The following is a 12,259-nucleotide window of genomic DNA, read 5'->3' as shown; positions in this document are numbered from 1 at the left end:
GCTGCAGCATGTCTCATCAACTAATTCGCCCCTTAGATTTCCGGCAGACTAAACTATATGTACATATATTGCCATGAAATTCCCAATTTGATTCATACAACTGAATTTTTTTTATTATGAACAAAAAAAAATCTTAACATCCTCTGAAAATGAGCAAGGAATTAGCAGGTTAAGATAATAGTCAGTTTTAAGATCATTGCAGTTGTCACTCCAATTAACTCTTTTATGACATATCAATCACAGCACATAATGAAGGTAAGCACAAATCCAAATACCCATAGATGACTGCCGATAGTATATTTATACAAAATACATGTTTATAAAACGATAAGCGCACAAGCCATCTAAATTATGGTATACAAACAACCGAGGGATTGCAAAGGTTGGATCCAGGCCAGGTAGTGATAATTGAAACCAAAAGGAAATAAACAGAAAAAATACCGACCTTCAAGACAATTGTGGCACTCCAGCGAGCTTCACCACAGGGTTCTTTGGATGGTTGACAAGCTGGTCCTCGAGGGCTTTCTTGATTTCTTGATCATCGGTACCCTTGATCAATACTTCGTTCAGTTCACACAGATGATCCATGCTAGTAAGCTGATATGATGCGATGGAGCAGTCAATCTTTAGCAGCTCAAGATTCTTCATAGCTTTTGACCCAAAGGTTACATTTAAACTGGAACTGCAAGTGACCTCGAGAATCTTCACCTTCTTGAAGGTGTCCAACTCCAAACCTTCTAGCTCGGAATAAAAATGGAGCTTACCATCCCCAAGCTGTTTGACTCGAAGGTGTACAATACATAGCTCTGGTAGCTTGCCTAGGAAATCCATGGCATCTTGCTGTAAAGTGTCTATCTCCAGATCCAACTTATTGAGCTTACTAAGATGCTTTGTTGGTGGAGGGCTTCTTAGTGGCAACTTGTCTTTGAGCCCATATAGTGTAAGACTCTGTAGGTTCTCCCAAGGCAGGGTGATGTCATCCAAGCAACTTTGACTGCCCTCGTCGAGCTGCACTAACAAGGATTCCAAATGCAGAAGACATGAGATTGCAGAGAAGAAATTCTTGCTGTTACGCTTGTTGATGCCAGATACTCCGAGCTTGCGCAATTGGGTCAGCTTCTTGAGCTCTTCCACAATGGCCCTCCCTCCTGAAGCACGAACATTAACAACACCAAGCGTGTGCAGCGCTGTCAGTTTACCAATCCCTCTTGGCACCTTAACACCAACTAGGCCACGACCTGTGCAGAACTCTAGCAACCTTCTATATAAGGCCGGTGGCGTTGAAGCTGAGACTTTGGTGCCGGCACGGACATACTGCAGCTTTTGTAACTTGCCGATGCTCTTTGGCAATGCAACTATGGAGGTATGCCTCACATCTAGAGTCTGCAGCTGCCTGAGATCACCTAGTGAATTTGGCAGACGGGAGATCTCACTGCATCCCCGTAAAGAGAGAAACTTCAGGCGAAGCACCCGCTTGACCATGGTCTTGAGATCTTCATCCTTCACACCCAATGCGTCCTCCAGATCAAGCACCCGAAGTAGCCTCATGTTTTTTGAGATGAAGAATGATTCCCAATTCCCAAGCACTGTCAGTGACCGTAGCCGGGAAAAGTCAATGCTCTCGAACACAATTATGTCTCTATCCCAGTCTTTCAATATGATAAGGTGGCGCCCGGTTCGTTGGGTGGATAGAACACAGTTGGGTCCAAGTTCAAACACAAGGTTCTCCTCCGTTCCTCGTGACACGATGTACTCCCGGATGAAGCCATTGACCTGGCACGCGACCATCCTTGTGTCACTGAATGCAGTGGTGACAAACTTTGGATTCCGCTGGATTATGCTCAGATCAAGCAGCCTGGAGAAGAAATTCTCTGCTTTATCCACCGCTGATTCTTTTTCACTGTCTCTTGAGTAACCTTCTGCAATCCACCTCCTCTCTAGTCTCCTTCGCCGAATGTTGTGACGTCGAGGAAAAATTGATAGGTAGAAGATACATGGCTTGAGGGAATCTGGGCAAGTACGGAAGTAATTATACATCCAGTCAAATAGGCCCCGCAGACTATCATACTCTGGATTGGTCTCTAGATCGTGCATAAATTTGTCATTCAGCGAACGTACTGTCTCCATTAATGTTACTGTCTGTGTGGCCAATAAGGAAGCTATAGAAACAATTACTTTGGGAAGACCTCCACACTTGAAAATAAGTTCTTCTAGCTCTGTAGCATCGTGGCCAATTAAAGCTGATGATGAATTCTTCCTCTGTACCTATTGTTCAAACAATTTAAGATTACTTAATCATGGTAAGCGTTAATTGCATTCTCATGGTTCTGTCGCAGATAGAGTGTGAGCAATCCAGGAACAATTATAGTACAGTAAATGCATGGATCGGTTCAATAAATTTGTTCAACAACGAAATTAGTTATCCGCATGTTTCGAAGTTATCCTATAACCGTGTTGCCTCCTATTTCTGTATGGAAAGACAATGGTTATATATCAAATAAATGCCACTAGATGTACTTTTATAAATTTCACAACTACTACATGAAAACTATTTTCAGTTTTATTAGGTGAAAATGACAACAATAATCAGGAAAAGTGCAGTCACAATATATGTACTATTTCATATTTGTATTAACAAGCATACAAAATAATTTCGAAATTGCTCGTTAGAGACTATGTCTACACCCAGTGATTTTATAGCTGGTTGTTTACTTGCTTAATTAAATTAATATCTTTCAAAGCTTCATAAAAATATGTTTGGTACATTTATAAATATGTACATATGATATGTCTAGTTACACAACGTAGTTAACATTTGCACTTGAAAAAAATGAAAATTTGTACATAAAAGTCGCATTAAATTTTGTACTTCACACATGGTCGTATCCCTTTTCTGTTCTTTCCAAGTGGACATGATAACATGTTCATCAAAGAAACACTATATACTACAACTTCTGAGGACCGAGCATGAACTCATGCCTGAAGTGTTAAGTTTGTGAGGACGTTCATGAAAGAAACGCTCAATACTATAGCTCCAAAACAAAATATGCTAGATGATATAGCTTGTAAGAAAACTCACCTCTTTCATGAAGAGCTCCTTGGCTGCATCAGCTTCTAGACCTTTGACATTAAAGACTTGATCATCATTATTTGTGCAATATGTAGCGATGCTGGCTTCAGTTGTAATGACAATGATAATACTTGCAGAAGGTCTTGATACCAATGCAGCCTGTATTAAGTCCCATTCTTCTTTTGACTGGAGATCATCAATAACCACGAGACACTGATGTTGGCTCAGAAGCTCGCGGCATTCTTTAATTGGGTCTTTTTCTGAGTGATGATCTGAAATCAAGCTCCTTGAAAAATCCCTTAAATTGAATGGATGTGATACGTCCACCCAACTGTACTTGTTAAACTGTTTACTCTTAACCATTCTATCATAATACAGGCTTCTAACAACAGAAGATTTCCCAACGCCAGCTATCCCCCAAACGGATATAACTGGGGAATCGTTCATACGTGCCCTTGCTGTATACCTGCCAAGTTCATTCATTTGCGGCTCTCGTCCAACAAGGGGATAATTGGTCATCCATTCAAGAATCTCTTGCTTATTGTTGGAGTGAATATCTTCCAAGGACAAATGTGGGCTCACTTCGCATGCCATTCGTTTCGCTTCTTTGTTTCCGTAGTCTTGAGAACCCTGCAGGTGGGGTGAGAGGTGTTACCATGGAATGAAAGACGCAAGGTACATAAAGAACCTTTTTGTTTTTTCAAGGTGCATAATAAACTTCAAATACTAATTTGCTTATCCTTGCAAAAAACTATAGAATCCAGGAGGTACAAAAGGAGTCTTGGTAGAATTAAATGGTTGTCTATCACGGTTAAACCGGTTAACTGTCAGATGTTAACTTGTGCATTTGAACAGGATTTCTAGTAAAATTGGAGATATCTCTCTTTCAAAATTTAACATTTAAGAGCAATTCTCTGCCTGTGAAATACGGAAACTTTGTGGAAATCGTTCGGACAGTTTCTGTCTGGCTCGATATTGGGACACCTCCACAGCTAATAAAACCATTGTTTGTTCAAAGCATAGTTAGCACTAATAGAGTTGAGATCTGAGGATAGATCTCTTTTGCTTCTGTGTGGTGTGGTTTATAGATTTCCATATCCAATGTTCTCTAAACATATAGTACTTTTATCTGTAAGCTTTTTAGTGGGCAATAAATCAGACACAGTACACGTATTATTAGCTCCTTCCTGATATTCTTGGCAAGTTTGGCTGAATCAGAATTTATTTTTTTAGAATTTAGCATGGGTTTGATGTTGTGTCCTAATCCTTGGACTCTTAATTTCTCATGTGTTTTCCTTCGGAACTCACCCAATGTAAAGAAGCTAACTCTCAAACTAAACAAATCATGTGTTCTTGGCCAACTTATGAAATATTCAGTGACTGTTTATGCATATACTATGAAGAAAAAACCTATATTTTTTTCTTGCTAGGGTGATGTATCTGCAATCACGGATGAGCTAGAGGACTGTAGGTGTTAAATTCAGTGTCAGAGAAATTTATTTATTAATTATGGTAAATAATAAACTCTAACCATCATCTGAAAAGAATCATTGTTGACGCGATTAACTTTATATGCTTCAGGTATAAGCGATTAGACCACGCACAAACATGTAGCTGTGTTCATCAATTCTCTATGACCTGGCCTAATTAATTAAGCGCATTGGAGGTTCTAAAGTTGTATTTAATTGTTATACTACTTATAAAACTGTTGTTAAAATGGAAAATTTGCTATAGGACATTGTTATTTTCTGGGATTGCCATTTGCTGAAACACACCGCTCGATTGTGTCTTTGCCAGGTACCATTATAATTTTGTGGCACATTTGCCAGAACACACCACCTAACTAAAAAACGGAAAGTTTTGCACTAAGTTAAAGTGCAAAACTTTCCGTTTTTAGGCAGGTGGTGTGTTGGGAATTATAATGGTGTCTAGCAAAGACAGAGACATGTTTAGCAGTGCTCAAAGATATACGCTGAGATTTTTATTCAAGTTCAATTAAAAATATAAAGTAATATAACAATTTAAAGTTTTAAAATATCTGCTGAAGGTAGTCGATGATGTTTGGTGCTTAATTACCTCTTTGAATAATGCACAAACTGAGTGGTCAGGTGAGAACTGCTTGAGCTCCAATGGCTGGTAAGAGTGTCCGACGCACAAGCTTGCAATCTCTAATTGCTGCGTGGACACGATGATCCAGCTGCCATTCTTCATGTCAGGAAGGAACGTCCTCACGGCATCCCAAACCACCATGTCTGTCAGGTTCTCCAAGACGACGAGGTAAGTCTTGTTGTTGACTAATTGCACAAATTCTTCGAGGAGATATTCTTGGCTGACCTTCATCTTTGCAAGGACATGTGCACCAACGCGGGCACCTTGTTCTTTGCAATCGTTTGTGTATACCTGTGCCATGAAGCGACGGACAAACTCATGGGGATCGAAAGGATGCATGAGCTGGACCCATGAGCGACAGGCAAAATTCTTACTGATTTCTGGATCATTGTATGCCTTCCTGATGATTGAGGTTATCCCAAGATCACTGCCTGTTCCCCAAATAGAGATCACCTGAAGAGGTTCGTTGGTGTTGTCTTTGTTGGTGATCAACTGGGTGAGATCTCCTAGGCCTTGCCATCTCCTCGCGGCATCCCTCGCCTCGGCGAGCATGTTGAATGCCGTCGAGCTGAGGGCACTGGCACCGGTCGTGGCTGCCTGATGCTGCGTGACGGGCTTGGAGCCAGAGTCGCTGATGAGGCTGTAGCGCGCGTTCCTGGTGCTCACGTCCGCCACCCTGGCCTTGAGCTGCTCAATATCATTGACGGCCTCGTCCAGCGCCAGCACCGAGGGCGGCGTCCCAATGCATGATGGCATCTTGCGCCACCACCAGCTGCAGCTGGTCTTGTTGTCGAGGTGGATGACGAACTCGATGCAGTCCTCCACATCGTAGGCCAGCTCACGGACCTGCCGCACCCAGGTCATCACCACCTTGTTCTCCACGCGCTCCTTGGTGGCGACGTTCAGGAAGGAGTGCATCATCTCGAATTCGCCGGTGATGAACACGAGGTCTCGCTGCGCGCTCTCCCGCAGCTGGGACTCCTCCTCAATCGCCGACTGGGCCTTGGTTAGCGCACCCTCCACCACCGTCTTGGCCAACCCAACTACCAGGTCCGCCATGGCTGGCAGCTGCTAGCTTTCTCGATCTGGTGTTTTATTCTTGCGAGTACTGGAATGAGTTGTGCTTCTACTGAGAAGAGATGGCCTTCTTAAATGTGAAACAGATGTGCAAGTTTCGGCCCATCGACATTTTGAAATAAATTAATCATCCAGCGACTTAACAGCTAATTGGCTCTGGAGCTACTATTTTTCAATGTCTATCCATCCAAATCTTTGTTTCTTATCTTTCTTAACATCTTCGTACAAGTGGTGGTACGCTATTAGATTTATCACAACTGGTTTTGGAGCCGTCAACGAAGACAGAGGGCCATCACAGACTCACTAGGAAGTGAGCCTAGCTCAACTGGTTGGGGGAGTGGATGTACAAATCCAACACCTGAGTTCAAATCCTCACGGAGATGAATTTAGGTTCCTATTTATACTTGAGGCCCAGACTAGTTCTGGTACTCATGCAATTTATCTTGAGGACTATGCTTTAATCTTAACAAAGATTAAAAATCTTAGTACTCATGCCAAATGGTTGTGTGCATCCCTGGTTGGTGCAGAGGCCGGGAAGTGAAATTCTCCCCATTTAAAGAGGACTGATTCAGAAAGCTCGCCAGTCTCTCCGCCCCCAACCCTCCGCCCCAACCCTAACCCTACCGCACCCCACCCTCCGCCGCCGCCGCCGCCGGTAGCGCCGCCGGGGCAAAGTCCCTCGGGGCGTGGCGGCGGCGGGGGCCCTTCCTCGTCGCCGCGTGGAGTTCGGCGGCCGGATCCCCACCTCCTCGATGCTTGGCGGAGGACGCGCGTGGGATGGGCGACGGAGGCGGCGGCCCTCCTCCCGTCGGTTGTCCCTGGCGGACCGATCGGCGCGGGTGGGATGGGCGGCGCTGCGGTCTCCCTTTTCTCGTCGGCTTCCCACAGCACTCCGGCAGGGGTTGGTGGTGGGCGGCGGCCAGACCCTCGGTCTGCGCCATGCCATCCGCCCCCGCCTCTCGTTGGTGCGTGGAGGCGATCTCGGGCATCTTCCGCGACACGAGGGCGTCTGGGGCAGCAGCCTTGGGTTTGACGGAGGAGGTGGCCTCTTCTTTGCCGGAGAGGGTCGGCCTGCGGTTGGTGGTGGTGGATTTTTGATCTATCATCGCCATCCGGCGGTGAGATGGAGGTGCATGGAAGCCGGCGATGGTGTCGCCGGTGGAGGGTTGGGTTGGCCAGCCCGGGATGGTCGGCCGGCGTGGGGGTCCGGCCCGAATAAAGGCGGCGGTCCTAGGGCCTCTCTTGCGTGAAGAGGAGGACCTACCGGAGGCCCTGGACTCGTGATCCGGCCGGAGGGTTGAGTTCGGAAGGCTCCGCCGGCGAATGTAACGGTGCTTTGTCCGGAGTTTGCTGGATCGGAGGTATTCGGTCGTGCGCACCCATGCGTTTATTCCGACCGTTTGGTTCCGGAGGGAGCGGCGCGAAGCTCTTTTTCTGTGTTGACATCAAGTGACTATGGATCCATGATGAAAGTCGGAAGAAGAGAATTTCATGAAGGCCGGAGGGGAGGACTAGCTAAGGGAGGTTCAAGTCTCTGCGCTGTTGAGGGGCTTGCTTGGTGTCCGGGCTTCACAGCAGCGGTATGAAAGTGGGGGCGACAACATATGTGAAGCGCAGAGTCCTACCTTTCAGGTTGAAAATCCAAGGTCTGGCCTTAGCTGGTTGTGCACGGCGGTGACCTTGGTGGAGGCATTGTTTTGAGAGTGGGGACTATCTTCAGGGTGAAAACCTAAGATCTTTGATCGGGCGACGACGGTGTTGGAGCACTGTTTCCTTCTTGGAGACGTCGTTTTTTGGAGAGTCTGCAATTCAGGTGTTGTCATGGTGGTGGATGTATTGCTGTTGTTAGGTCTGTGATACTGTAGCGGGACTTTTGTTTCTTAGTTTTCTTTTTTCCTTTTTTTGGCTGTGTGCATCCGTAGTACCATTAGGGTGGTGCGTTGTTGCAGAGGCTGGGTGTAATTGGTGTCTATCGATATTAATATATTCCCTTTATCGAAAAAAATCACAGACTCACTGCAACAGAGATGACAAGGAAAATTAAATTAAATTAATCATCCAGCCATCACAGACTCCCTATCACACAGATGGCTATGTGAAATGAGCTGGATATTTCAGACGGTATTGGCCATATAAAACAGAAAAGTCTGATGATTTTATTAACAGAATCAAAGAAGTACAACTGTACCCGACAAGATGAATTGGCTTCTAGCTATTTGAACAAAGCAAAGATACTACAGGATGAAAAGTCTAGCATGACAGTATTCAGGATCATAAGTTACATGATAACATGAAAAAGAAAAGTAAAAGGACTCGTAGCTCAAGTTCTAGAAGTTCGCATTTGTGTCGTGCTAAACATTTTGTCCATCACTAGTTTTTGTCTTGTGCTTTGTTCGATGCAGTGATTTTTTTCTCACTTTTTCTGTAAAATTGGGCATTGGGACCATCCTTACTGAGAGAGTATTTAACTAAATAATCATCGAACAGACAGAACAACTAATGGCTTAGATCAATGGATTTGCCCTGTTATAATTTGAAGAATTATACTAATGCCTCGTTAACCACCATTAGTTAATGCACATTGGCCTCCTTCTCGATTGCCGAATTAACCTTGGTCATAGCTCTCGGGCAAGCCCACATGGTTCCCCCACTTGCTATTGTCTGGTATACTATTTGGAAGTGGCGATGCAACTAGGTACAGTTATGCATTAGTTGAATCTGTGCATCAAGATGCCAGAGAGCAAATGCTTACTAGATTAATGGGATGATTTTGGAACATATTGAGGGGTGACACGGATATGAGCAAGTCTTGGCTATCGACATTGTAATTGAATTAATGGATCATCCGCACTGGTAACACCTATTGGTTTGATTGGGACTAAATTTAATGTATTCTATTTTTCAACAGATATTTTATGTATCCTTACAAATCCTGTATCTAATCTTGCTTAGCATCTAGTAGCACAATGGTTTAGTTTCTTCAATCCGACCTAGTAACTTTTCAATATATATTTTTTCTGCTGTAAAAGAGCCTGGTAATCATAGCCATACCATTTACATGGACAATGGGGAGAACCTTATTGAGAGAGTATGTAAGCAACCGATCGCAGAACAGACAAACAAGTAATGGCTTGGATGAATGCATCTGCCAAGCGGTACTATGAATATTTTGAACATGATTGACCAGATCTGTCAGATGAGCTGGATATTCTAAACAAGGTTGGCCAGATCTGTGAGACGAGAAGACTTTTATTGAGATCAGAGCTGTAGTCTGCTCTAAGTGATCATTTAGCTAATTCTAGGCTATTAAAAACCTACTGAGTAATATTTTTCTGAAGGCACTAGTAATGACTTGTAGTATCTGAAAGTGAGAGGACATATATGATGGATGTGCACAATTAACTATTCCTTGTGGAATGTTCAGAGTGGTTGCTAGAAGGTCCACATCAACAACAAGTCTCTATTGGTTTTCTCTGGTGGTATCTTGCATTAAAACTTATATGAGATACATTTCCCTTTCTTAATTCCTCTCTCTACCTCAGATTTTATCATACTTGTCGCAGTATATTCGTAAAAGAGTAAAGAATCCAGAATTTTCATTAACAAACCAGAATATATTACAATTACGCTTGAAAGAACAAAACAAGGGAAATGTATGTTACCAATTTGAACAAAGCAAGAGTTGGCACCCACAACAAAAAAGGCATATGAAGCATAGTCTAACTGGGAAATATTGTCAGCACTTATACCACTTAAAAGAAAACTAATAAGACTCATAGCTCAGGTCTTTAAAGTTCACATCAGGCAGTCTCTTCGTCATGCTAATGAAATAATATGTCGATGACTAACGGCAAGTATTTGTTTTTGTTGTTCTTCGATGTAGTAACTTACCCACTTGGTGTTGTGTAAAGTAGATGACATGTGTTGATGCTAGCTAGCGCTCAGAATTATGCATTGACCTCAGGCTTGATGATGAGAGAGCAAATGTTGAAAAGATCTGGCAAATGAGTTTGGAACAACTTAGTATCAGTTTTGAATTAAAATCTTTGAAGAGCATCTTATGACCAAGTAGTTCACATGATTGGCTCACAAGAATAATACGAAAAAATAATCCATAGCGGAATATCTATCTAATTAAAGAAAATACTAGAATGTAGTTTGTCGGTGCTAATTCCGCTTCTCATCTATAGTTGTATTTGTTAGGATCCGTTTTCTGTATATTTCGAGTTCCATTAATTCCCTTCTAGATGACAGCCCACTTCATTTACATTCTCTGTCTAGATAACTTGTCAACAGCTGATTGAGTTAACGTTCAATTCATATTTTTCAGGCATCACTTGTTACCCACTTTCACTGAGTTACTTCGCTATATATCTCAATGATGAGGTATGGTGCTTGGGATGAATGCACATATACCGTGTTTGCAGTGCTTTCATTTATGATCTTATAATAGTCACCGTGTTTTTTTTTCATACCCACTGGAGGAATCCAATGTGTGCCTACCGTATCTACGGTACCTCCATAACGGATCCATTTCGTGTTGTGTTGACTTTATTATTGGAGAACGTGGCACAGAAGCAAGGAAGTAGCAGGGCTTCTTTGAAACAAGTAGAGTATTTATCCCTGCACTTTCAGTCAAATCGACATTTGGACCTAAAATTTCGTAACCATATTTGAAGATGGTATCTTATGAACATCTTAAGTCAGCTCTGCGTGTTTCTTTTTCAAATTCACCTTTGTTTCCTTTGCAAGCAGACCAGACCTGACGGAGAGTATTAACGGGTGATACTAATCAGTAAAAGTGGCTATGGGGAGACTGAACGTGCACCTTAATTATGTCTGTGTGAAAAACCATCATTAAGATGACTTCAAGTTGACGCCACATCAGCAAAAAAAAATTTGACGTGACATCAGCAAAAACTGGTTTCAAATTAGCCCAGGATTTAGAAGTGAACGGTTTCAGAATTTTAGCCCTTTTCAGCCCCTTTAATAATAAATTTGCCTGATATGTAAGTCACAGAGGTGATGTGAGAACTAGATCTGGGTCTATCCAAATCATCCTTCGGTTTTCTTCCAGATGGCCAAGCATATTTCTTATTTGTTATCTTCATTAGATTCGGTTCATTCATGCTTCTTCTCTAATCTCACATTCACACAACGTATTTTCTAAACCAGAAAAGCTTGAAATGCAGTTTTCAGGGAAGTTACATGAATTATTCAATGGAACTTTGAGATTCAGAAATCATTTGTCCTCTGAAGTCCCTCTTCTTTCCTTCTTTATTGCCTTGTTAACTGTACCTGACAAGATCTGTACACCTACCGCTAAGTCACATGTTGGCCTATGAAGAAGGAAGAATTTAGTTGTTGGGAAGATACAAAATTGCAAGACTGACCTTTTCTTAGTCCAATGGCCTGATCTCTTCGCGTTGTTTAAATCCAATTGAGTGCAACGACTAAGCTGCACAGTACCATCTGTTTATCTAGAATATATGTACACGATTCTACGTCCTCATGTATCTATAATATGGATATATGCCAGTTGAGGGCGACTAGCTGACAGCTGCCAATGTATTACTCTCGTAATACTAACTGACCCTTAATATGGTGCTAACCTAATAAAGCTGTCCCCTAGGCAATCGATCAATATGCCATATTCTAGTAACCCAACATGTCGATGGTATCAAAGCCGGCCATGAGATAATATTGACTCATAAGGAAGACTTCATGTGCACCTCCTTCCTCATGTAATTATTCATTTCAATAGTCAATGTTTTCAACCACACCACTGCACGATGCGATAGATACTCGCTAACTGTAGTTTTGTGGTTTCCCAGTCTATATACATCACAAGGAAAATATATAGATTACTCAGTGATGAAGGGACGTATAGGTGGCAGAGCGCGTTCCCTGCATACATGTTAGCTGGGCATCTAATCACATGGACCCTATATTGTTATCTCGGCCGATCGAAAGACTCGACTTAGGCTCCACTGAAGTCAACGT

The 12,259-nt window shown here is 42.8% G+C and overlaps 1 protein-coding gene across 1 annotated transcript; it reads right to left on the bottom strand.

The window, feature by feature from the left end:
• Window positions 1-255: 255 nt before the first annotated feature.
• LOC124698833 (disease resistance protein PIK6-NP-like) lies at window positions 256-6,282 on the bottom strand. The gene is made up of 3 exons (XM_047231252.1): window positions 5,147-6,282; window positions 3,080-3,700; window positions 256-2,265 (listed from the first exon to the last, which is right to left on the bottom strand). Exons 1-3 carry the CDS (start codon window positions 6,236-6,238, stop codon window positions 448-450), a joined length of 3,531 nt encoding a protein of 1,176 aa, XP_047087208.1. The 5' UTR covers window positions 6,239-6,282; the 3' UTR covers window positions 256-447.
• Window positions 6,283-12,259: the final 5,977 nt, after the last annotated feature.

This window comes from Lolium rigidum, chromosome 1, assembly GCF_022539505.1.
Source record: "Lolium rigidum isolate FL_2022 chromosome 1, APGP_CSIRO_Lrig_0.1, whole genome shotgun sequence".
NCBI lineage: Eukaryota > Viridiplantae > Streptophyta > Magnoliopsida > Poales > Poaceae > Lolium > Lolium rigidum.
This window is presented reverse-complemented; position numbering and strand designations above follow the sequence as displayed.

What these genes read in the sequence shown, in the direction of transcription:
- LOC124698833 (XM_047231252.1), bottom strand. Translation starts at nt 6,238, where the DNA reads ATGGCGGACCTGGTAGTTGGGTTGGCCAAGACGGTGGTGGAGGGTGCG. An exon ending in TTTGTGCATTATTCAAAGAG is followed by an intron (nt 3,701 to 5,146) that starts GTAATTAAGCAC and finishes CCCCACCTGCAG; the next exon opens with GGTTCTCAAGACTACGGAAA. An exon ending in AGGAGCTCTTCATGAAAGAG is followed by an intron (nt 2,266 to 3,079) that starts GTGAGTTTTCTT and finishes TTTGAACAATAG; the next exon opens with GTACAGAGGAAGAATTCATC.